This window comes from Ixodes scapularis, unplaced genomic scaffold (assembly GCF_016920785.2).
Source record: "Ixodes scapularis isolate PalLabHiFi unplaced genomic scaffold, ASM1692078v2 PGA_scaffold3__209_contigs__length_174095766, whole genome shotgun sequence".
Lineage (NCBI taxonomy): Eukaryota > Metazoa > Arthropoda > Arachnida > Ixodida > Ixodidae > Ixodes > Ixodes scapularis.
In genome coordinates this window covers 32,428,164-32,454,494 of record NW_024609868.1, presented here as the reverse complement: position 1 = coordinate 32,454,494, position 26,331 = coordinate 32,428,164, and the positions used below count along the sequence as shown (strand labels likewise).

Below are 26,331 nucleotides of genomic sequence, written 5' to 3'. Positions count from 1 at the left end.
GAAACGTGCACTATTTTAACAAAAAATTATTATCATGTCTGTCTGAGGACTTCAGTTGATTGACATTGCACTTAGTAAAATGGAGCTCTTAGAATAAGAAAGTGCAGGGTTTCGACTCTGACGCCTGCAGCGCGTCTCCGACTGGTGTGTTTACAGCTCCTTTAGATGTGGTATCTTAATTTCCGCTTGATGATGTCAAAGAAAGTATCATGCTGCTGCTTGTCGGGATCCTGTCGGTGATGCGGTAGCGAAAGAGGATATGGCAGAGGCCTGGTCTGCTGTAGGTTGCTCGTCGGCTCGACAGTCCACGGAAGCTCTTGCAGTAACGAGTTGGAACGCCGCGACGACAGCGACACTGGTGTTAGGTAGGCGTTTCCACCAAAACTTTTACAACCAACCGCCAGGATCGCGACATCCGAGAGCATGACACGCCGGCTCCTGAGACCTTAATTCTTGCCACTTCGGGACTACTTTGGCTGCATGAGTGGTATAGCAGGCTAAATCCACCAGTTCGATATGCGTTTCGGGTAGCATAGTTCTGACTCGCGTCCATCTTAGAACACATTGAGAAAGAAGAAATGGCATACGCCTGTTTACCTTCCTGCTATATGTTTCTTTGTCAGGCCAAAAGTTCGCCCTGATGGAACTCAAGGTGACCCTGGCCAAGTTGCTCCGTCGCTACCAGGTGAAGAGCTGCCACCAGCGGGATGATCTGCTTTTAATGGCAGACATGCTGCTGCGCACCAGGAACCCAATCAAGTTCCAGCTCACCGAGAGGCTGGCTCCACAATAATACTATGACCCCAAGAGATATTCTTGTCTATATTCCTATTTTGTTTGGCGACAAACTGTCCCTCAAAAGCTTGGAAAGTTTTATGTAAGGCGACACTGACACAAAATGAATACGAAAACCGAATCGCGCACGAAAGGGAAACACACAGTACCTTTATTCTACGGTATATACAGAGAGATATCAAAATCCAATTGCAGGGGCTCTCCTCTCCCAAATGTTACCTGGGGAGGGGAAGTACTAGACCAAGGTCCTTTCGTCATGTAACCAAATCGAATGTGCTGCGGCTTCAAAGCATTTACGCGCAAAGAAGGTACGAAACAAATCCAGGAGTATAAAGAAGAGGACACTTGACCGGTCACCCTTTCCACTTTAGCAGAGCGGAGGCTGGAGAGGAGGCAACTACCTTCCCAGCGTTCGCTCTGCTAACGTGGAAAAAGGATGCGGGGAGCTTCCCGTGAACTTGTAGCCTGAATTCGACTATAGTGCCATTAAACACTCCCAAGTGTAGCGAAAACAGGTCTATATGCGCCTTAATCAGGCCTGTCGTGCAATTTAGTTAGGTGTGATAAGCCGTGCAGATAAATAGGGCACTGCGACGGTGTTTGATGGAGGGGGACTGGTGCAAGCAATATCGTAAAAAACATCCTGTGTTGACGCGAATAGCGTCCGAACGCACGTGCCATCCGTCCTTCCCTATCATTGCATTTTCTCTCAGCACATTGCTCGTTGCACGTGAGTACGTCAAAGATTCGTCCGGACGTTGTAAAAACAGCTTATTCCTAAAGGGCAAGGCTAGCAGTTTTCTCGTCTGACATCACCACTATGCACACCGTTTCAGATTACGACGGATCGCAGAGTAAGCTACGAGCCATCCCAGCCAATCCAGCGCCATGACCGCGTAACCTAACGCGTCGCTGCGTCCCTCGCGAAGGTCACGTGACAATCACACGGCATTGCATTGACTTGGACAACTCGTAGCGTCCCCTATGGTTCATCGTAAGATGAAACGACGTATAGTGAAACCAAGCAACGCCTTCCATTTCAAGCGTGTTTACTACTCGAGAGAGGCCAGGGATCCTCTGATGGTCTTGTAGAGCGTCGGGTTTTTCATCTAGGTGGTATTGGAAATCAACCAGTTTAAAAAACATTGTGAAACTCCTTCCCTTTTTTTTTTTAAGGAAGCTGCCTTGTTGGTACATAAAAAAAAGGGTCCCCGGTCCCTTCATTCAGCGCAGTCCAGCCTTTGTTAGAGCTTTTCAGAAGCGCTCGTACATCGAGACATCTAATGAGATAGCGTCGACCATGAATTCACGAAAATGCACGCCCAGTTTTCTTTGACTGTTCGCAACATCGATGATCCCCGCAAGATGACCAGTTAAAAGGAGACGTCTCGGTGATATAGGAAAGGCATTCATTTTGAAGCAATGTATTTAAAGAGCTGCGTTATAGTTACTGTGGCGATTTTAAACAGCAAAAGACGCCTGGATGGTGGAAATCGTTTTTCTCGTGATACGACTCACGAGCTGTAAGAGGCTTCTGTTCGTCTTATATTTCTCCCGAGTTCTCGAAGCGATTAACAAAATTTTGACTGATAAAGCTCGGGTCGACCAGTCAAAATAAATACCCGACTCGAGATATCTTAGTTTCTATCTCTCATACGTTGATGCACGATAGCTGAACGTATGAACTGAAATAAATGAAAGAATTTCATTTTCGCTCCAAAAACGTATTTGAGCAATAAAAAAAAAAGAAACAATAAAAAAGTATTGAGTTTTTTTCGATGCGCAGCCTATCGTGAAGTTTCATAGAGCGGTACCGAATTCTGTTTAAACCGAACAATGCTATTTTTTATACAAAGCTTCAAGAATTGAATATCCTGAAAGGATGGCATTTTCTACGTTGCGCTACGCTTAGTAGTTTAAGGCGACGCTTCGTAGAAACCTTATATACAAACAAAAGAAAAACAAAAAAATCCCAAACGCGACTTTAATAAATATGTCGCCTAATGAGTCATCTACTCCCAGAATTCCTGTATCTTAGTGGCTAGGAGTCCGGTTAAAGAGACGGACTGCACCGATATTGTTAAGGTACCTAGGAATGAAGTTTGTACAACGCTAATTAAAATGTCCTTCAGTTCGAGTTGACAACCTTTAAATAGCCCAGCTAAGATTTTTTTGTTTTTGTTTTTTTACTTTTTTGAAGTTGGGTCGCGCGCGTATTAGGAAGAGTGGTTGCTTGGGCGAGTTGGTTTGACATCTTATACAATCTTGTGGGCAGCAAGGACGGGGACAAAAGAAGAAAACAGGACACAACAAGGCGCGTATTAAGGGTTGTTCTCGAACCGTTATAATTAAGGGTTTGCTTTTAAAGCGCTATATTATAAAGGCATTCGGATATCCATGTCGCGCGTTATTTTAGAGGATATTTCGTGTGACCTCACAACTCTGCAACCTGATGGCCGCAGTCATGCTGATACATCATACAAAATACACGGTCTGCACACATGATAACAGAAGTAACTGCGGGCACATCTCAAGCATGTTTGCTTTATACACATTAATGTTACGAACATGTCTGTAGGCTGCCTTTTGCATGATTTATGAGCAACGTGAACGCGGTTTAAGGCTGGTTCTTTGACTTGCGTCTATATCAAATACTCTATTCAAGATACTCTATATCAATTAGTTTTTGCTAGGCAATTCCGTAGCTTGTAGATTCATTTCATCGAGGGTATTTTTTATGCTATCATACTCTCATTTCTCAGTAATTCGTAGTCAAAATCTTAAACACATTTTTTTTCTAGCTTTAAATAAAAAATTGGTTGCGGGAATGTTTTGCGCTAATAGTAACCGGCTCACCCTAGTCTAAAGTTCAACAGATTGCAAAGTTAAAGCAGAGAACACTTAACAGGAAACAAGCCAGGGGCAACAATTCAAACACGGAATACCAACAAAAGGACTGAGAGTAGAAAATTAGGACAGGACACCAGAAAAAGAACCCCAGGTGTTGTCTTTTTTTTTTTCTTCTTTTTTCTATGTTTGACGACGCTACGGCAAGAACGTGATAGCCCGACCTCTTCCCGAGGACAGAGGTGGCAACGACGCAGAAGACAAGACAGGTGCAAAATAAGCTTTCGGAATGGGAGTCGTCCCAATATTGCACGGCTTTTTATAAAACTGTGCAGTGGACGCAAAGGCAGCACATGGTGTGGGAAGAAGGGGAAAGCACCAGGAAGCCTGGAGAGGAGAAAAAAGAAATCGCCTCTTCCCTACAACGTTCCGAATGCCCCCCTCCTCTGCCTCCCGGCCTTGCTTGTGCTTGCCCCTTCTCTTCTCGCCCAGTGCTGCCTTTGCGTTCGCTCCACGGTTTTAGTGCTGTGCTTCTCCGTGTCCGCGTGGGCCTTTCTGTTTGAAGTCATCTTTAGATGCAGCTTTTGGGGTACCCTTTTCGAAGAAGACGAGTCAAACGACATTCATATTCTATACGTTAGCCCTTCTTGATATGCAGTCGTTTTCTTCTTTTTGAGTATATAAAATTTATTTAACGTGAGCTCCTGATGTAGCGACCACGGCGATTAGTAAAACGGTGACTCTAAGGTGCGCATTATAAGTTAACCAGATGGAGGGATTTTCAGAAATATGACTATAAATGGATTGACCCCTTTTTGCTTATTTGTCCTAAAAGCTTTACATCTTTACATCCAGTGATGTTACTCCTTGTGATGGGGCTGCAATGCATAAAATAGCACGGCAATTTTGTTTCCCTTGCTTCTGTTGATTGCAAATAAATGATACTAGTGTCGCTGAAGTCGATGCAAGTTACGCAATGCGGAAATTTCTTCGAAAGCAGTTGAGTTCTATCTTGAAGTATTTTTACTCTACTCAGTATCTTGAGTAGCAATATAAATACTTCACAAAGCAAGTGTTTAGTAACTTATCTTAAATACTTTTGCCGAGTACCTTGTCCAACACTGGGCTGATTCACACAGCCCCGTTTTCTTACGTGTTCTTACATTACGTATAGGTTACCGAAATATTCCTACCTCGAATGTCGCGTGTCAGACTACCTGCATGAACAGGCACCCACGCTTAATATCAAGCATATATGTTCCGGCGACTTGCAGGTAACCTTCCGTAACGCAACGTAGCGTAAGAAGACAGGCCTGTGTTACCCAGCCTTTATTGAGCTGCGCAAAACTATTTGGTTTCAAACGGAAATCACAAAGAACATACCATTTAAATTTGTTCCAGGCCTGGTTAAATCTATTCAGAAAAAAACACTTTTTACCCGCATCTAATTATAAATGTATTCAGGGTATTGCTTTGTTTTCTTCCGCCCCCATGTGTATTCTGGATTGACGACTCGTTCTTATAAACCCGCAGGTTCTACGACGCTCTCCGGAGAAGGAAATATCATATTTATCGAAACATTTACAATATAACAATATAAATTTGAGGGATATAGATGATATGCAGGACCGTCGTGTCAAGACCTTTACGCATAAAAGCGAACGACGATCAATTTTTTACTGAGTAATAAGCTCAGCGGAAAGTCTTCAAACTTACCTTCTACTTTTATTTCAATAAAGTGGGAAACTAACCGCAGGATCAGGAGGACGCCTTTTTCAAGGGCAACACGGTGACGCACGTGCCCTAACTTCGCGACTCTCATTTCCAGTAATGTGTACAAAAGACTCCGCTCGGCTATCAAGGACGCTACATAGTCAATGGACGCTAGGACCCCTTTATTCGCACGCGCGTTTCCGCACCTCTGCCTCTCCATTATATACGGCGCCGAAAAACGAAAAAAAAAAAAAAGACGCTGAAACCACTGCCGCAACACCTGGAACTGGTTGTGGAAAGGGGCACTACGCCGCCGGCGCAGAAACAAAATATCGACAAACTGGCCATCGTCTGTCTGATCGTTGGAGAGCACGAACTCGTTCCTCAGTCGATTGTCGGAGACGGGCGGAAACGATCACATTATGAATCGCCTGTGCTACGCGGCCTCTCTTGTCCTTGTATCGGCTGCCCTGGTGTCGGCCGAATTCGACGTTGTCAAACACGAAAAATGCGGTAAGTTCCTTTCCATTCTGATGTTGGCGAAATCGTAAACTGCGAGATTCTTGGCGCGGTAAGCTCTCCTTCGCCCATTCCAAACGCTTGTTTTCCCAGAGGAACGAACCTATAGACGTTTTCTGTTTCCTGCAGTTCACAGTCACGCGGGTTCCGTATGTGATATGCGGGACCCCGTAAAAAGAATAAAACATTTCAACCTGGAATACGCGAGAAAATATATGTGAGGCAAAACAAGAAAAAGTGACAATCCCGCCTTCTTTCTAAAGCAGCTTCCAGCGGCGTGGAGAGATCAACACGATGTTTTACCGCATACCACTAGTGACGACTTTCAAGATGGCTGCGCCCTTGGGGAAAAGGTGTATAGCACAGCTTCTCCAGATTTTCGCAAGACGGCACTAATACATAAAGCCCCTCTGTCCTGGGAGAAGTGGCGCCATTCATTTTTGCGGAAATGCTCGAGACACGTGCCGCGCGCCACTTCTGGGAAGAACGTCGCGTCTGAAATCTAGCTCGGTGCTGCGCTGTGCAGCCATGATCTTCCCAAGGGCTGCACGTTGCACGTGCCTCTTGCACCGGCGCACCTTGCACTACTTTTAAAACATGAAGGGGCTTTATGAATACAGTGCCGCCGGCGTCAGCATATCAAAGGTTAGATTTGTGCACACTGTGAAGGCGAAAGGGAGGAAGCTGTCAAAACCCTGCCGATAGCGAACGTGTGTCGGGAAGGCGCCGGAAGAACGCTGGGGTGAAACACGAAAAACGACAAAACAAAAACCATGGGTAAAATTCAACATACAAAAATATCACGCAAGCAATTATGTAATTTTAAGTCCCAAGAGACCAAAGAACCTCTCTTACCTGCTCTAGCGTGATCTGCGAGGAAATAAAGAGCATGACGTTTCACCTGTTCAGCCTCAAAATGCAAATTCTATCTCTTATGTCAGAAACCTCATTAAAACTCGTTATTGACTCGCCTCTATCTTTTTTTTTTACCAAGAGAATTGATCGTGCAGTTCATCTGAACACAATCAGGCATACATCTAATCTACAGCAACACTCGGATTTCAACCTACAGCTACTTTGAAAAAGCAATATGCATGTTGTGGTGCAAAGAAACGAGTATAATTCAGACAAACGAGCGAACCGCGGTGCGGAAACAGCCGCGAGACATTTTCGTCTCTATGTCAGTCTCCCTGTGAATGGAAACAGCCGGAGGAGAGCTTTGCCTGCCTAGAATCTTCGAGGCCATGATGCAATTGACATATTTGCTAGATTGGCAACGTATCAGTGGAGCGTGGAGTGAGTTAAGTTACACCCGCTGCACGTATTGTATTGTATTGTTTTGTATTTAATTGCACTTTTATTGCACAATGCCGCCCGGTGTGGCAGTGTGCTTCAGGGAAAGGCATGCGTCCATACACGTTTTGTGCGTGTTTTGTGCGTCTGTGGTAGTAACTGTTGTAAAGCTAGCATTTAATATCAAAAGAACTTTGCGCTTGCGTTTGTCAACATCTTGTTTTGGTAATTGACCTCGAATCTTTATACAGAAAATGCTACCATGTGCAAAGCGTCCACTTACGTTTTAAGCATTTCGTCTTGGTGATTAAAAATGAACTACTCCCCTGAATTCCTCACCGCACGCGTTCCATTCTGAGAACCTGTGGGCCAGGAGCGAAGCGCGTATTTGTTTTGCTTCCCACTGATTCACACAATTCATAGCGTGGCATTACGCAGCAATGAGGCACTTTGGATTTCGAAATAAGCCTGTTCCACAAAAGGACTATCTGACAGAATACCCATCTTGCTTTACGTGTTTGGCAGCGTTTGCTCGGTGAGCGTGAAGTCATTAGAGTTCTAATACCTAGATCATTCCAATCACTCCGATAACTCCTCCAATCGCGTTTTTACGCGCGCATCGTACATTGTGTATCACTATCGGTGGGCACAAACAATCTAGTAACCCCCTTTACTCGTAGTGAATAACGGGTTTCCAAAGGCTCCTGAATGTTCCAGCATAAAGGCCTCTCCACGCACTGCCATCTCCTTACGTCATGTTATATTATGGGAGCTTACGTCCGCTTTCGCAGACAGTCACCAGGAGAGCCCTGCTTCGTATACATGATGGCAAAAAGTATAACTTCGCATGCGACATAAGAAGCACACATACCCCTGTGACTCGCGTTCGAGTCATAGCATGACGTCGGAAAACGTAAAGAAACGCTTCTGCGTAACCGGGGCTTTATTCTAATATCCCCTTCATTTGTACCGTTGGATGCATAGAAAAAGAGAATATGAGTTATGCATACAACAGCCGATGACGCACACGTTCTATCTGCTCTTTTTTTTAATTACTGAATGTGCGGTGATTTCCTCATTGTGTCCTTGGGAGATCTCTATGACGTATCATGGCGACGAGTCGAAGAGAGCGTTTACCTTATTTCCTCGTAAGAACGCTGGAGTCTAGCAGATCGTGTTTTCCCGGAAAGGTAACGGTATTGGGGACTCCCCGCGACGGGGCAATCTGTGACCGAGAATGTTAGCGCACTGCAGCTCGGAGCTCGTGGAGCGAAAGCTCGCGCTGCATTACCCTGGGATCCTGAGTCCAAACCCCACCCCTGCCCGTTTCTATCTGGATGAGCATCGTACCGGCGTGCGGTCGTGTATCACCACTTTCTGGTGCACGTTAAAGGCCCCAGGCTAGCGGTTGCACTACACTCGCTAAACTTCTTACCTAATGTACTTTACTTACTTACCTTAACGAGCCTTCCTTACTTACCTTAACTTACCTTACGTAAACGTCAAACACCCACCGGGGGCCGACCAACTTCTAGCTGTATAAGCATACAAAACACAATTACTTACTTTCCGCGGCCAGTTCGCAAAATGTGTCCGCAGCACGCACCTGCTTCTTTGTTGGACCTGCGAAATTTTTAGTGTTGGGTAGTTACGCTCTGCCATAGGACAGGAGGATCGGATGCACTACGGCATGTGCATGGGCAACCGGTGTACGTCGCCTGCGCGTGTGGGTTGGTGTACCTGATCCCCCTGCCCTATGGCAGAGTGTACATTCGACAGACGGGAATGGGAAGGGGGGGGGGGGGGGGGGGGGGGGGAGGGCGGGGAGTGCTCTGACATCCGGGCAAGGGAATGCCCCCTTTTTTCGAGCTTCTCGCCGTCTGGCCGTCTCGCGGTCCATTGTGATAGATGTGTATGTTCTCCGCCATTTAAAGGTGCCCTGAAGAGGTTTCAGAGACGGCACAAATATGGTGATAACTCACTCTGCTGGCTTGAAGCATCCTAGAAATGCCTAAATCTTGATGATACGCGTCCGATATCCGTATGAAAAAAGCAATCGAAGATCGCAACACGCCAAGGTCGTCTCCGGCGATGGGAGGAGCCGCGTTTTGAGACCAGGACCACTGTCAGCTAATAGCGAGCGAAGGATACTCGCGCCTCCGACCGGTAGAACCGCGGAAGTGAGTGATATTGGCTCTCAGTTTTCCCCCTGATTTCCTTTTACAACGCGTGCACAAACACACACACCGTGGAGTGATGTCCGAACTATGACTCAACCGGGCGAGCGCGCGCTCGAGAGCTGACGACGGGACACATATCACTCCGGCGAAATAGAAAAAAACGCACAAAAATATAGTGTTGTTCTTGAGACGATTGAGGGGGGGGGGGGGGGGGGGGGGCAGTATTATGTTCTTTCTCCGAGAAAAATAACATTTTTCGACAACTTTTTTTTTTTTTGTCTTTATCAACAAAAGCAAGCATATTTGGTAATAACAGCGTTTGAAATCTCAACGAAATGTCGCATTTTCATTGGTGACATGTCGCCCTGGCTTCCTGAACAATGCTCTTCCCATTGCCGGAGATAACCTCGCCACGTTCGATATTTGATTGTTTTTTTATTTTTTTTTTATTCGGGGATTGCTTGCGTATTGTTATGATTTATGGTTCTCTAGGATGCTTAGAGTACGCAGAGTGAGGTACCGCCATATTCAGGCCACCTCGGAAATCTCGTCAAGGCACCTTTAATGACACTAAAATTTTAGCATGGCATAAAGCAAAGACTGCGAAAATAATTGACAAGGATTTTTTTTTTTTTTGTCGACACGGGAAAGTTTGTAAGCGTTCCGTCAGTAGCCCTGGCGGATGACGAGGTGGAATTCATTAGGAAGTAGGGCAAGTTTGTGTAGGCGGGTCTAGGCATGATTGGGAGTGTGTGTGTGTGTGTGGGGGGGGGGTGTAATCGAGTTTGTTTTTGTTTATATCCTGTCTAATACCATGTTGACTGCTGTATCGCGCAAAAATAAAATTTTCAGTTGTAAGTCAGTGCCTGTGTGTGTGTATTTCTACTTGCCCAATTGCCTTTTTGCGCTGTTTTTTAGACATCAATATGTCCATACAACTCGCCCAGTTACACACCGTTTTCCTTGGTTGCAATTCAAGCCTAAAAGGTGCGTTTAAATTTATACAAGTATAAACAGCAAAGATTTCACCAAAGCAGAGGTGGCCATACCGAACGCGTTAAGAGTTTAGGTAAACCAAACCCACGTGAATCAATATATTTTTGTCAGAACGTGAGTGAGACATGACAAGTTAATGCAATTATTTTTTTTTTCGCAAGGTTTAGAGTTGCCGTTTCAACTCTAAAGCTTGCTTGGGCTGTTGTTTAAAGGGCCAACAATGATTACCAATGGACATATTAAAAATATATAAAAAGACGAGACAAGGGATAAGTATTAACTTCCACCATTCAGCTAGCCTGCATCACGACCCATATTTTTGTACCACTGTTAGTCGCAAAGTTTCAAGAGTTTGGTTAGGAAACGTTCTTACTCACGTCCTTAACGAGAGGAAATATTGTTTTTTGAGGTAAACATTAGAAAGCGTAAGTTTCGATGTAAAGTAAAAAATGTCTCTTTTGCTTCCCCCACAAAGTCTTCATCGGCGTATAAAGGCTTAAATCATAAAACAGTGGCTTGATATGCTTTCATGGGTCGCCATTTAGAAGTTTGGACAAATGTATGCGTGAACGCACCAAAAGGTTCTATGGCCGTTTTAGAGGACTAAATCGACATTCCAGACAAAAAATGACAACAAAAAACCCCAGAACTTTGTTTGATGGGTTTATGTGCTCACGTTTCTTCCTACTTTGTGCTTGCTCTAATGCGCATGCTTCGCGCTTCTCAAATTTTACAAATCAAGGTGGAGAATTTGGCGAAGTGCGGATTGATCCTTGCCCCGAGCTGCCTTGCATCTTCAAGAAGGGGACGCCGCTCAAGCTTCAAGTAGATTTCGTCGCTGGTAAGTTTCTTCAACCGTCGAAAAAAAAAAGGAAGAAAAAAAGAGACCTTTGCGTTGGAAATCAGATTCAGCCTATCCAATTGGAAAGTCTGAAAGCATAGATTGGGGCACGCTGTAGTCGTTCCCGAAGCCCTCCTAATTGAATTACTTGAAACTAAACATTCAGAAAATCACTTTAACCGTCTTTGACAACTCCGAGAACGCAGAGTGTTTTATCTTGGCAGTCGCATCTGCGAGACATAAATTTCTGGGACTTTTTTTTTTTTTACTAAACTGTAGTCGTCGGCAGCCACCCCAGAGTACATCTGTGCGTAAATTATTAGTCTTCGCGACTCAAAACGAGAAACACCATCTAGGGAGAGAAACGGGAAGCTAAGAATCGCGAAAGGCGCGTGTCCATTGGGCGGTGTTGCAGGAGCTGCAGCCGCATAGTGGCCAAAGAGTAAATTAAAAAAAAAAAAAAGTCAATAGTTTAGGATTTCCTATTTAAAATAGAACCACTAAGAGATGTGAGAACATTGGCCGGCATGAAGGTTCCTTTCTTTAATCCAATGTACGGATTAGCTTTCGGGCCTACCCAGCAGACAATTTCGTCTTCTGCTGCCTTAGCTCTCTGGACATTTTCCGCCTGAATTAATTCATTCATTCATTGTAATTCCTTTGCGGAGACAGGGATTCAGAAGTCTGCAGATCTTGTCTGCTGCAAGCTTGTTAGATCAGTTGCGCTGAAAAAACAGCAGACCGCAGCACCAGAATCAATAGAAAAACACTATTGGTGCTTTCATCTAACCAATTACAAACAACATTCACAGCAAACTTTCAGAATTCTGGTCTCAGGAATACTTGCTACTTCCCTCGATTCTTGGGGCCTTAATCTACGAGGCAGGAGCAAGAAACCGAGACATCGCCACCTGCTGCGATTGGCCAGCTCCGAACCGCTGGCCAATCGTAGCAGGGCGGCAATGTCCCGCTCCCATGTTCCCGCCGTGTAGATTAGGGCCCTTTTGAATTGTGTTTCGGACCATGATAAATACGAGATGCTCCGGAAGGGGCATATGACGCGAGAACACAGCGCGAGAAACGCTGCACGCGGTAAGGTTTTTTTTAAAGCCATTGTATGAAAGCTTTACTCTGGAGTTCGAGTTCGGGACAGTGCGAGCTGACCTGCTTCGCTCGTATTGTCCCATACTTGAACCAACGGTCGCAACCAAGTCCCTGTCCTGCCAGACTGACTAGACCCTTTAATCGAAGGAGGAGCCGGCACGTAAATACTTTTCTGATTGGTCCGTTGGAAGCCCCCGCAAACCTTCCATCACAGGAACGCTTAGCCTTGTGGATCAACCTTAGAAGCTTTGCGGTACGGCAATGGACCGCCAGCGGGGTCCCATTTCTAGATGATCAGCTTCAGCAATCAATTATTGGCACCACGGCTCACTGCTTACACTTGCCCAAATTGCTGTTTCCCCGCTAATTCACGTGAATCATTTTTTTTTTTAGAGCTAACCGTCGCATCAGTTTAATATAAGGGGCAATTGTACCTCAGCCTTAGGGTTTATGTCATCTTCAATTTGCAGCAGCTCGTGTCCGCAAAAGTCATGCCTTTTCTGCGTCAAATTGGGCATGGTTCTCTTGATTGTGCCCAGCTGCTGATGTCGCTGAGCTTCCGGGTACCGTCAGGGAGGACATCAAAATGTAGAGATACGTTTTATCCTGATGTGTGGGCCACTTGCCCAATGACACGTCTGCAACAGACTCACGATGCCTTTTTTGTGAAACAGATATTTTCGCCTGATAGTGTATTTATCCCATACTTTTATGTATCTGTGTACAGGACAGTGCACTGCTGCTCACACCACTTGGCTGTTTGCAGGCACGCAAATAAACCCCATCTATCTATCTGTCTATTTATTCAGTTCAAGAGTCCTTTCGTTTAATTTTATTATTCTCAGTCATGCAGAGATGATTTCTGCCAGATGGCCGCAATCATCTGCACGATTGATGTGACAAAATTATTTTTTTATAAACCACGACTGATTTCATTTGGGTTTAAAGCACTGATCGACTTTATATTGAGTCGTGTACCCACTTAATTATTATTTGGGTAAGCGAGCTGCCTTTGAAACTTACTTTATTGTTTTCACTCAGTTAATTAGAGAAGCTTTAATATTGAAACCACGCGAAATACAGGAAAACTAGCACTGATAAGAGAAACATAATTTTAACAGTGTTCCTTATTCTGTGTTGACAGCCATTTACTGCACAATATAAATGCGTCCAGAAAATAAATAAAATAAAAATAGCGCTTTTTTGGGGCAAAAAGGTAAGCAACTGGAACTCTCCGGCGAATATCTTGACATTAACTTAGACAACCTAAACATCTTTTGACTATTAGAGTCGGAATCCCTGGAGGCCTTCGTCAGCGTGCTAGCACCTCCGCCGGCATTTTAATCCACTAGCTGAGGAGAGTCCGTTGTACAACAGCGGCTGTCTACAGAGCGTTGCAACTTTAAAACTGCACGAGATGGTCCCCCACTAAATATCCATGCTCCAAACAATGGCCAAATGCACCAAGGAGCATTGAACAACAGGTGCAGCTTTAATTTTACAACAAAAAAAAAAATCTCTTAAAAAAAAAGAAATCGGCGATGACGGATGCTTTTTTTTTTAGATAAATTGCTCGGTTGTACCAACACCTTCTATATGCTCTTGCGCAAATCGCCTTCTGCGCGCTACCATCTGTGTCTGCTGGGCTGTGGAATGCATTTTGAGCATGCGTTGATGCTCTGCTGTCCGGTATATCAGACCCTGCGCACGCGTCCACACCTCAGTGACTCAGCATCTTTCATCCGGGTGAAAAGCGATACAAAGGTCTAAACTCCGCTTGACACTGCAGAGTTTTTAATAGATCGTTCCTATAACTCCGATAACGACACCCGATAGTCCGCCGTCGCATCTATGCATTGTATCGGTTCGTGTCTTCGGGTATTGTCAGCGGGAGTATCGTAGGTATCGGAAGGATCTACTACTAGAGAGTTTTAGTACATCATTCCAATACCCCCGATAACGATACGATCCATCCGCAAAGGTGGCGGCGGAGTATCGGGTATCGTTATCGGAGTCACCAGAACGATCTACTAAACCTCCCTATTATGGTGCCTGGAACTCGACCGTCTCCGACGGTGTGTTTAGCGTCTTATCCCGCCCATACATCAAAATTGGTCCCAAAGCGACAACAAATGACGTTACAGAAGCGGCGTTTCATGCTGTTGGGATGTCACGATCCTGGCGGTCGGCCGTAGAAATACTGGCGAAAATCCCGAGCGAATGCGAGTGTCGTTGTCGTCGCGGCGTTCCAACTCTTAGCTGCCGAAACTTTTATTGACTGTCGCACTGGAGAACGATTTGCAGCAGAACAGGCGTTTGCCATACACACCCCCACGGCTGGGACACCACCAGGGTCGCAACCGACGACGACGTGACACTTCTATGACGTCATCAGGCGGAAATCGAGGGACCACTTTTTGGGGCGTGGTAAACACACCAGTCAGAGACGCGTTTCAGGCACCATGCTTCTATCAACTCTCTTTTAAGTCCGACCGCAGCCACGGCTACAATCCGACGGAGCCAGTCAAGCAGTCCCGAAATTGCATCGTCATGGCGGTCGTCGTCTTTGTGCGTTTGCCATTTCCCGCTAAACCAATCACGCTGTAGTGAATGTGCCGTGATTCTGCGCTTTTTCGTTTATTCTCTACGGGATTGACTCACTCGATTAGGTAGGAAACGCACAAAGACTACGAGCGCTGTGACGGTGCACTTTTTTGGCGCCGACTGATTGACTCATTTGTACCGTCGCGTTGGCTGCGGGCGCATTTGATGTGAGAGGTCATGCGGAGAGAAAGTTCGTCTGCTTCTTGGGGAGGAGTTGCGGTGACGTCAGGACGACGTCGAACTCTGATTGGCTTTGATTGAAAGGAGAGTGGGTAGACCTCAATGCTCGATGCCTTGAGGTCTGCCTTGAAAACATCTCGCCAAAAACAAACGGGGCACTCTCGGTATCAACGGCTCGGTTCGTAGCTTGCTTCGCAGGGGAAACCGTCCTTGAGGGGGTCATTTCACCAAGCTCGAGCTGGTTCCCAATGAAGCCGCATCCAGACTACTAGGACACCCTACAAAGGACACGATCTGAGAACAGGCCTCAAGCCTCTTCGGGGTCTGTTTGCTTTATTCGTACATGTGCTTCGAACATCTGTGTAGGCATTTTCCATTGGGACCAATCTGACAAAACCGTCGTACTAATAAAAAAAAAAAAATCCCGCCTTGGACAGCGTTTGGAAATTGCCTTTTCTGTGTGATGTATTATTAGCTGTGTGATATCGGTTTAAAAAAAACATTTCAATAAATAAATTAGACTTTGTCCATTTAAACCGATCATTCATAAGACGTCCCACGGGAGAAATATAGATGAGGGCAATACTTCGAGCTTCACTGCGTTCACGTATAAGTCGCGGTCATATCGCTAATATACATCCTACAAAGAAGGAAAAACGACCCAGACGCTGTCTGGGCCGTTTTTCCTTCTTTGTATGACGGGTCCCGTCTTCTTGGTCATACGAAAAACCTGCCTGCAGTCAAGTTCGAAGGACACACACGTGGGAGGCAAACATATGCTTGCTACATGCGTGGGCCTCGTTGCATTGTCCGCAGACACTGCGGTCATCATGCCCGCAGCGAACACCGCGTATCTTTTTGCACGATTGAGCAGTGTGCAGCCTTGGGCATGCGGCAGCGAACACAGCATCTTCTTGTATACGACGTATCACCAGCGTGACCGCGTCTTTACGTGTCTCTTCCTCGCAGCGGACAGTTTCAAGACGCTTCAGATGAAACTGCTCGGAGAACTGTCCGAGGGCGTCTGGCTTCCGTTTCCCAACTTCGGCCGGAACGCCTGCAAGAAGAACGGCCTCACCTGTCCCCTGGAGTCCGGCAAACCGTACACGCTCCAGAGCACCCTGAACGTTCTCTCGAGTTTTCCGACGGTACGTGGATCTCGCGGTGTGTAGTGCCCTGAACGAACGAGTCTTCGGATGCAGTCACTGACAAGGATGGCAACGACGGGGGCGTCTCTTTTCGATGATGCCCCGCGATTAGCACGCGCCCCCGTTGCCTTCCGTCGTGCTTTGGTTGAGTGTGCATGCTCGAAGCTCACGAAACACCCAAAGCTGCAGTCACGCACTGCTCGTACACCGTATAATTTATAAATGACAGTATGCAGATGCTGTCGCCCTGCGTCCGTGTGCCACCCAAACAACGCAATGCCCCTTAAAACGCAAACAAAGCACGTCACACGAGCCGCTGTGTAATGCTGCGTGTCCTGGCGAAGCTGGCGCGCTTGGTGAGAAATTCGATGGCGATAGACGAGTGCGCAAGGGCGTCGTAGTTTCGCAACAGCCTCGAGGGCCAAAGTAAACAAGTTTCTTGCTCCCTTCGTCCGAGCCGCACGGCACGCACCGTGCGGTGCATGGTACGTTGCTCGGTCTATACCACGCAGTTGCGGAACATCCGGTCGGGACTACCGCAGGGCACCAAATGAATCTCTGGGTCTGGCTGTGCCAATAAACTCCGTTGCAAGTTGGCGCGCACCAACACGATATCGCAACTGGGTGTAACGACTGGGTGTTTTTTTTTTTTTCTTTCTTGATGCTCTTTATAATGATTATTAACAAAAGGCAACGTGCTCTTCAAGGCATAAAAATGCAGACGCGATAATAATCAACAAGCCCTGCAAATACGAGCGTACCCTCCTTCCAGCGTTATCGAAACAGCTCGGGCAGACATCTGACACTCACTTCCTCGTTTTGTTTGACTGCGTGCGAGAGTAGATTTTCCCCGTGCTTCACTCAAGGCTATCGGTAATCGGTGTGCTAGGACTGGAGCAAGAGACACGCTAGATTTTCTGGAAAACGTTGGCACAATGAGGCATTCTTTTGTCGTGGCGTTCGCGTGGCCTCGGCTAAAGCCGCCTTCGCGACCCGTTGGCTCAGATGCAACGTAAGCTCGACCGTCTTCTTCCCAGGGCCGCTGGATCACTGCCGCTTCGCTTCGGCCTGCTGTCTCGCCGGGATACCCATATGCGCCGAGAAACTGAGGGAGAGGAGGAGACAAGACAACGCGGGGACGTCAGGACGGCGAGCTCTGGTACGAATGATTAGTGGGCATACCTAAAGCTAGCAGCAGCCTTTGTCTCCACTGCACTCCTCGAACCCGTTCGAATGCGAAAGCCAAACGCCGGACGCAGGGGTTCTGCATGTTAGTGCCTTGGATGAGTGCAGTGGAGACAAGGGCAGCCATACTTTAGGTCTATCCTGTAATCATTCGAATAATAGCTCGGCTCTCTGAAGTCCCCGTGCGATCTCGTCTCCTTGTCTCACTCAGTTTCTCGGCGCATTAATCCGAAGCATTGTGTCTTCACTCCAAAAAATGCGCGCGCGTTTACGTTGCTAAGGAGCACAAACAAAGCCAATTTCCGCGATCTACGCAAATTACTCTATGAAGAATATGACTCGGAAAACATTTAGGCTTGCGACGTAAGGCTCTCGGTATTAACTTAATTCAGTTTTATTTAGCACCATAATAAACACGGAGGTAGCGGGGGGGAAAAAAGCCAAAAGTAAATGTTTTGCGTGGATGTTTAGACAGCGGAAAGTTAACTAGACCGAATGTGCATCCGGTGTCTTCGCTGTAGAATAGAAATTCAACCACTTCAGTACCACTACTAGCCTGCACTTTAACGTGCATTACGCCGTAGCGATTACTCGAGCACGAGCCCGTTTGATGTTTATCCATATCAAAACGGGCATGTGTTGGGATCACCGTGGTTGGGATTGAACGTAGGATCCTTAGGTTCTGCCGCGGAGTTTTCACTCCGCGTGCTCTGAGCTGCGGCGCGTTAACAGTTTAACACACACCCGAAACAAAAGCCACAACTGTGGTACTTGACGAAGTTCCGGTCCCCAACAAAGCTAGCAGTAGTAACAAAACCAAACGCGGTAATAAGTTGGTCAACCATGTCAAGCTACTTCTCTAACACAAGCACCATTTCTATAGCTTAAAAAAAAAGTCCCTTTGAAATCGACGAATTGATCCACTGTCTTGGGTCCCATATAAGTGCCCCTAGAATTCGGGGACCGCTTTTCGGGGCTGAAAACGACGACTCGGCACTGATGATACCCGAGCTCGGCTAATCTGCTTCTGTGTATTCCGCGGCATTTGAGTGAAACAGTTAATTTTTTTTAATACTTCGCGCCAGCGTGATCGCGATGTGGTTCGGCGAACGCCCATGCCCGTCCCATTTTCCAAGCTCTCGTGTATAAACCGTATAGACCAACACGTGATGACGCTTCGGTGGCGCCGCTGTCGGCACGGTCCGTGTGCAAACGCTTTACCTCTCGCAAATCGGGTTTGTGTGCGCGCGCAAGGCACAAACCTGCTGTGGGCAAACGCGGGCTTGTTTGTAGACAGCGCGTTGGCCTATTCACGAACTGATTGATATCTTTGACGCCACTTCATGACGACGGCATTTATACGACGTTTTGCGCGTAAACTGTGGGCAGTCGGCACGCGCTTGCGTCAATTTCAGCTTGAGCGCAGCAGTAGCTACAAGTGCGAGCTCCGCGTTTGGAACGGTGTTGCGTATGGGCGGTTCCGAGGACGTCGAGCCAGGTAGCGGGCCAAGCGTGGAGCATATGAGCAAACTTTTAGCAGCAGAAAAACTTTGTTTAGTTACATTGTTGAAGATGTTAATTTACAGAAAGCAGAAATACACACTTGTCGCCGAAGAGACATGAGCAAACGAAATCAAACCAAAGCACTGAGAACCCTCATCTTTCGGGGAACGCTGCTCCTTAAATAGGCACACTTCTTCTCATGTCCCGATGAGGAGTTTTCATGCGTCAGTGTCGAGAGCCAATGGACTTCCTTCCAGTAAGCTTCTACACATGAGTACATCCCCCTCTCCTGGCCTTGCTTCCCGCTGTCGCTATTTTCGCAGCGTAAAGTTCCGGTCAACCAACATATTCAGCACCTACCTTTGCGCATATTTCGTCTTTTTTGACGATTCTTGTTCGAGTATATGCTAGTATGGGGCATAAAGCTTATAAAGGGGTGTCCAAACAGGACACTACGAAACGCACGACTCCGACAAATCGTGAAAATTGAAGCGGACGCGCCCGCTTCAATTTTCATGATTTGTCGGAGTCGTGAGTTTTGTAGTGTCCTGTTTGGACACCCCTTCAGGCAACGACGATCAGTACAACAGCACAATGCCAAGGTATTCTGACAGGCGGAGGCAAGTTGTCTTGCCCTTCATTTGTAGTTCGAAGACGATTCCGCAGGCGGCGTTCGGTCGCCCAACACGTCCCTCCCTCATAGGTTTCACTTGTGAAACACACGCACACAGGGAAACAGGGCTGATAAGGAAGCGACGGCAGCACCCTCTCCATTGAAGTTTCTAGACGGAGTAATTTGCCACTTTCCGAGGCGACCGCCGTTCCCGTGGTTTCCCGTAAATTGATTCCCTGGCTCTAATCTTGACGACGAAAGAGGGGTTGGTGACAGGTGAAGGTCATTTCGAGGATCGGCAGCGCTGGCAATCGGGAAGCCGGGGAGACTACATCTGGATCTAATATTGATGCAAAAATACTCCAGAAGCCGGGCGAAGGCATGACTACTGTAATAACAAAAACGGCTTGACACAACAAAAATAGCAATTTAATTGAACGTTTGGCTTCCATGCTAAGCTTCCGTCAGAATACACTTTCAGTAACGCAAAAATCAAATGAGAGTCGCACGAAAAGTTGGGCTGTCTAAGCATGAAGTTTGTGTACACATCCGGCAGGGGGCCACGGTTCTTGTTAACCAGCGATGAGTCAGTTCCGCGTTTGACGTTCTGGATGAACCAAGATTCCAGCAGCTTTTTCGGTCCCCACCTTTTATCTCTCGCCAAGGTCGATACCTTGTCAAAGTCAAATTGGTGGCCATGCGTGGTCGACGAGTTCGGATTTGAAGCGGGTGGCGTTCGTGGAATCGGAGACATTCCGTGCGTGCTCTTTTAGTCTTGTTCTTCTTTTTCGTCCCGTCTCTCCATAGTAGGAAGCGTCACATTTTTTGCACTGCAGCTGGTAAATCACGCCCCTTTCTGTCTCTGAGGGGGTCGGGTCTTTTGGCTTCGAGATAACGTTGGCAATGGACCTTTTTCCAGTAAGCTTCCGCGCATGCGTACACTCTCGCATTTGCCATTTTTGCAGGACACCGGGACGCGGTGCCCTGCGAAAATGGTGACAGCAACATTGTCAGCATCTGTCTTCGCGCGTATTTAGTCTAATTGGACGCTTAGTTTTCTTGGTATCGGCAGTATGGGGTATAAAAAGCACTGAAAACCGATACAACGGCACGATACCAATGTGTGTTGACGGGCGGAGGCATGTTGGACTGCTCTTGTATTGTAGTTCGCAGACAACTCCCCAGACGGCACTCCGTACTCGAAAAAGGTCTATTGTTCCGACTCATGTTTACAAACAAACCAAAGCGCCCCTAGCGGACGCCACCGACGCCGCGCACGCGCGATGGGGGTGTGGGCAAGAAGCCCGCCGTCGCCCATAAACAAACCATTGGAATGGGATGTTGTAGGCATAAGTGTCAGTTCCCGCGCTCCTTTTCGCGTTGGAATTGTTGATTCTACGTCTTCCTAACAATGTCTGACTACTTGAGCGGCATCAGCGAAATTAACGAGGCTCCTTACACCGCAAAACTCGGCGTGATTAATGTAACATGTGGCGATTCATTCCCCGTGGGCTCCGCAGAATGGACGCTAAAGCCAGATTGACATGGTGAGGTTCTGCTCCGTATTTTCAGTCATGACGTCGCTCGGGCTGCAAAAGCATGAACTGTAGCTGAGATGTCGACGTCGATACTGAAAGTCGCAAGGAGAATCGGACCGAGTGAATCAGGCATGAAAAGTCGGTGATGGCCACTTTTAACAATTATCAACATTTTCTTATAATTACTGTTTACAGCGAGCCTACTCAACCGAAGCACCCTTCAAACTTAAACGTCTTTTGAGGTCTGCACTTGTTATCGCAATTACGGAGTCCACGTTCGGTCTACGGGCCGCTCTCGTTTGAACGAGGAGACGACAAGCAAAAACATTTGAGAGAGCAGACGACAGCTCGAACGTTGAGGCGGCCGTTTGAACGTGATGACGCACTGAACGTAGTCCGCAGGTGGTCGTAACAACTTGACGGTTTTCCCGCGTTCATGTTGGAACAAAACAAATAAATCTGCCCAAGCAATCCTGGTCCGACGGCGTCAGTTTTTTTTTTTTTTTTTTTTTCACGGCCCCTATTTACGTCCTCGGACGGACCGAGCAGGCAGAAAACGCATGAATACTGACCTTCAAACCTTTCCCGACTCTTTTGGTACATCCCCAGTCGCGGCGTTTTGGCGAAAAGGCAGGTTTTTGTCCGCTTTATTCCAAAGTGACACAGGAATGCACGTGCCCCATGGCGGCTTCCGCCCACAGCCTCAGACCGGAAGTGCGCCTGACGCGCCACCGCTGTGCCGTGACGTAACAGAAATGAGTTCGTGTATACAGTTCGTACCCCCAACGGCCTAAACGTGCGTCCCAATGCCTCCGAAACCCCCTTGGAATGCACACGATGTCACGTGTTCGTTCAGCTCGATCCGGGCGCTGACGGTGGGGAGCTTGTGTGCGCTCCCACAGTTTTCACGTTGAGCATACGCTTGTTCATCAAAAATAAGTTGGTGCACCCTACTGATAACCATTCCATTTTGTTCCTGAAAATTGGTAGACACTCACGCATACCATAAGGTTAAACACAGCGACAGCTTTTATGTGACGTTGGAGCCGCTAACGTGTCATTTCGGAGCAGGTGGACCGAATGAACGGTAAAGGTGCGAGCGCGCACTTTGAAGTAAGCATAGGCGTTTCGTAATAAACCGAGTAACACACCGGGCGAAAATTCTACAGCGTTTCGGAAACGATGAGGTTGTATTGAGTAGAGAGCATTTCGTGAACTTGTTAAATTTATTGGACACAAACTAGGATCGTCTTGTGGTAACTAAAGACGCAAACTAACACCGCCTTTTGGGCACTGACGATCACTTCTGAAATCGCGAACCCAAGTTTCAAGCGTTGTAGCTGCACCTAATTTCACGTCGTGGTTTCACTGGCTTAACACCCACCTAGCTTTATTGGCTTTAGCGCCCGAGAACCCTTCCCGCATAATTAGCGAAAACGTTTTGTTTTATTGATTCCATTATCACCGGTCTCACATTTCGTCACGGTGTTACTTGACGGCGCATTGTCATGCCACGATGTCATGTGACGTCGTGACGTCACGTGATTCACGGTGTCACCTGACGTCATTAAGTCGCGTGGCGTCACTGCGCAGCGTGCCTTGACATGGCAATGCCACGTCATGGTGTAAGCTGACGTCAGGTAACAGGTGACGTGATGCGCAGCGTGATGTAGAGTCGTGTCGAGCAGCGTGACGACAGCGGCGTGACATTAATGTGGAATCTTTTGCCGGAGTGCTGAAAATGGCCCTCGTCGATATGGAGCGCGATCGACTGCGCGAAACCCACGAAGTATACCACAAACAACTATCAATGTAAAGAAAATCATCTGGCGGTGTGATATGTATGCTAGGAACGTACACGCGCTTAGCGGAAAGGGCCTCACACACTGACAGCTGATTTGACGCCACGTATATAAAAACAAAACAGTACACAGCGAATATTATTTTTACTACGGGGATGGGTTGAGCTAGTTGGTTATGATACACTGCGGGTGGAACCAGCTGAACAATGAAGGAGGGAGAAACAGAAAAGACCACCAATCGGTGGACTACCAACTATTTTAATAGATCGTCCTCCTCTTCTTCTCAGTCTTATGCGTATCAAATTTTTTTTTTTTTGTCTCTAGTGTTTTTTTTTCTTATTTCTATTTTTACTTAGCAGAGAGGGCGCCCTTTAGAAAGAGCTTTTCTTGCTGTTGCAGGGTATAGAAGATTACCAAACTGTCAAAACGTTCAAGTTGTGTGCTCGGCCCCCAATAAGGCTTATTACCCTATTCACACGACCAGCATAAAGGTACCTTAAACATAGGTCCCTCTCCAATCGGCGAATCAACCCTCGCTCTTGAATCGCGAGCACATGCCACGCGCGGAGGATCACGAACTGATCCGCCGCCGATCATAAAGGTTCCTTAGCTAAACGTACCTTTATGATCGTGTGAATGGAGTATTATTCCCTATGCATCAGGATCAATCAGACACAAACGGACAAGAAAGACAGGTGTGACACCAGACACAGGACAAAATACCTTCCGTGCCAAAAAGGAGTCGTTTACAGCGTACCGTTGACATGTGGGCTCTGTTATATAGACCATTTGCTATATTACCCAAGCATCAAGGAGAATGCAGGGATTGGTGTTCCCCGCGCCACACGCGCACGCCTTCCCCGTATAAAAGATTCGAAGTAAATAACCAAAATAAAGCTTTGACAAACGCGCGTGGAAGATGCCAATTGTTTTAGGTATTTGCTTTGGAAAAGTTACTACTGCTGAGGCCAGCACGTGCGGCGCGTGGAACACCAATCCCTGCATTCCCCTTGATGCTTGGGTAATACAGCAATAGACCGGGAGATGCATAAACGTCCGTGCACGTGAACATGTGGCCAACGTTAAGAATCTCGCGGGACCAGTGCAAACCAAAGCTTGAGCAAGCCAGCATCATAGGGCACCATAAGAACCAGCTTGCAAGAGAGATGTTGGTGGCTTTGGCTACAGACGACGAAGAAGAAAACTCTGTGAGCTCCGCTTCAATAACCCTGCAACCGCAAGAAAAGCAATTTCTGAAGGGCGCCCTCTCTTCTAAGTAAAAATAGAAATAAGAAAAAAAAAAACACAATTAGAGAAAATAAAATTTGATACGCATAAGAGTTAGTAGAAGAGGAGTGCGATCTATTAAAATAGTTGGTGGTCCAGCGATTGGTTGTCTTTTCTGTTTCTCCTTCCTTCATTGTTCAGCTGGTTCCATCCGTAATTGTTTTTACATATATATTATAATCGGTGGTTCTCTCAACACTTGTGGTTACGCGTTACAAGTGACGCGTCACTTGTATCTGCACTCTCAGAAAAAAACGGGGGTGTATTCTCACGCATTTTGTTTTATATAAGACACCCCAAAACCTCAGTTCGACGTAGAGCACACTAACGTCGAACTGGCGGTATTACCTTTCATGAGAGGCTGATGGCCGTGTGGTACAACTTATTAAAATTGCTAATGTACATGCTACTGAATAATAAAAAAAAAGATAATAATCGGGGTTTTCTTGGCCCTACTGAAAAACCTCAGTGTTCTCTCTCTTTGGTCTTTGATGCGTACTTTAGCTGTTTAATAAGTGCACCGCTATCAAGCCCTTTGTAACATTTGGGACCGTCTGTTCGACTTATAGTGCGCAGTACGTCGAACTGATGCTTTGGGGTACATTATATGAATTAAAACACGACACCCTTTTTTTTAGTGTGTGGTTACTTATTTCGGTAACGTAGTAATGACATAGTTACTTCTAAGACAATGAACAAGTTGCGAATTTTCGTTACTTTTTGAGCAAGTGGCAAGTAGCTGTATTTAGTTACCTCTGCAGGGTAACATGTACAGCACAAGTAATTCTGGCCCCTGAAGCTCCTGCGTGTAATTTGCACGACGAGAAAAGGCTGAATAGACAACTGAACAACGCGCAACACATATATATCAGTTTTGCCAGATTTATCTCTAATGAGTGTGTTAAAATACGTTGAAATATTAACGACGACCAATACTGAAAGCGGTTAATGCTTCATAAATATGACGTATTCAGAGAAATGAGAAAGTTACCCGCTACTTTTAGTGTGAGGTGACGCGTCCCTTGTGAAACGCAGTAATGCGTAACGCACTTAGTTACTCTTAAAGTTTCAGTAATGTATACATATCCGGTTCTCTCTAATACTCGTGCTTCGTTCACGCAGGTCAACGCCAACGTCAAATGGAGCATGAAAGGTGACAACCAAACTATCTTCTGCTTCCTCGTCCCCGTCAAGGTGTCAGATTAACAAGAATCCTTTGGGTCACCTACCACAGCGGTCATTATTGACTTACCTCAAAGCCTTTCCCCCACCCTACTTCCCTGTGTAGGCCCCAACATCAAGAGGCATCCACATGAACAACCACCACAACAAAGAGGATAATTCCTTTAACCAAGTTTGACCATTTGCGAGCCGCACCTGGATATCGTCCTTTCCTCATGTCCCTTGCCTCAGACCATTAAAAAACACCACCTGAAAGCCATTGAGAGCCTGTTCTTTCGCGAACGTACCGCTCTAACGTAGGCAAGGACGCCCATTACTATAATAGACGGAGACAATAAAGTGCCAGAGTGCCGAAAAAACAAAAGCAGCTCGCAAAGATTGTTACGGCTGGTAGAAGTTGCCGTTGTCTTGTTTTTGAAAGCTGCTGTACTCTTAAAGGGGCCCTCCAACAATTTTTCGATTGGTTTTTAATCTGCACCGAACCTGAGTGCACTGAATGTAGTAACTTAATAAAACTTTTATTTTCTCCAGTTTCGCTTTATTTTAAAAGTTATAAGCAAGTTCAAGTTACTAAAATCAAGCAAAAAAACACCTCCTTCATGACGTCCTTGGTCGCTTGAGTGGCCGTGAACTAGAGGAGGGGTAGTGAGCTCAGCGAGCGCTCAAGGCTGCCGCACTCCGTGTCGGCGGCTAGGGAGGGCTCCACTAAAGTATATGCTGGATAAACTGTATGAAGCGGGCGGCCAGGACGGCTCGCATTGCATTTGTTGCGCGATTAAAGACTAAGTCGGCATGAAACTTCAGTGGCCACAAACGACAGCAAACATGGGGTAAAAATTAATTCTGAACGGGAACCACTTCGCGCTGCCTTACCGCCAAACGGCCAAACCGCAAGCCAATGCTGCTTGCCAAAGGCCTTCGGAACGGGACCTTTCTACGCTCACCGCTCGTCGGTGCCTGGTCTTACTACCCCTTTCTAGTATGCGCCGCTTTTTCCACCA

General features: G+C 46.7%; 2 protein-coding genes across 2 annotated transcripts in view; both read left to right on the top strand.

Moving 5' to 3' along the window:
* Nucleotides 1-796, top strand: part of LOC115332927 (cytochrome P450 4V2) — a 39,616-nt gene extending 38,820 nt beyond the window's left edge. The window contains exon 10 of the mRNA XM_040215407.3: nucleotides 624-796. Within this exon, the coding sequence (XP_040071341.3) occupies nucleotides 624-793 (170 nt within the window). The 3' untranslated portion in view covers nucleotides 794-796. The remainder of the gene's footprint in view (nucleotides 1-623) is intronic.
* Nucleotides 797-5,725: 4,929 nt separating this feature from the next.
* LOC8027100 (ecdysteroid-regulated 16 kDa protein) lies at nucleotides 5,726-25,589 on the top strand. The gene is made up of 4 exons (XM_029986233.4): nucleotides 5,726-5,868; nucleotides 11,086-11,184; nucleotides 16,042-16,220; nucleotides 25,271-25,589. Exons 1-4 carry the CDS (start codon nucleotides 5,778-5,780, stop codon nucleotides 25,352-25,354), a joined length of 453 nt encoding a protein of 150 aa, XP_029842093.2. The 5' UTR covers nucleotides 5,726-5,777; the 3' UTR covers nucleotides 25,355-25,589.
* The last annotated feature ends 742 nt before the right edge of the window (nucleotides 25,590-26,331 follow it).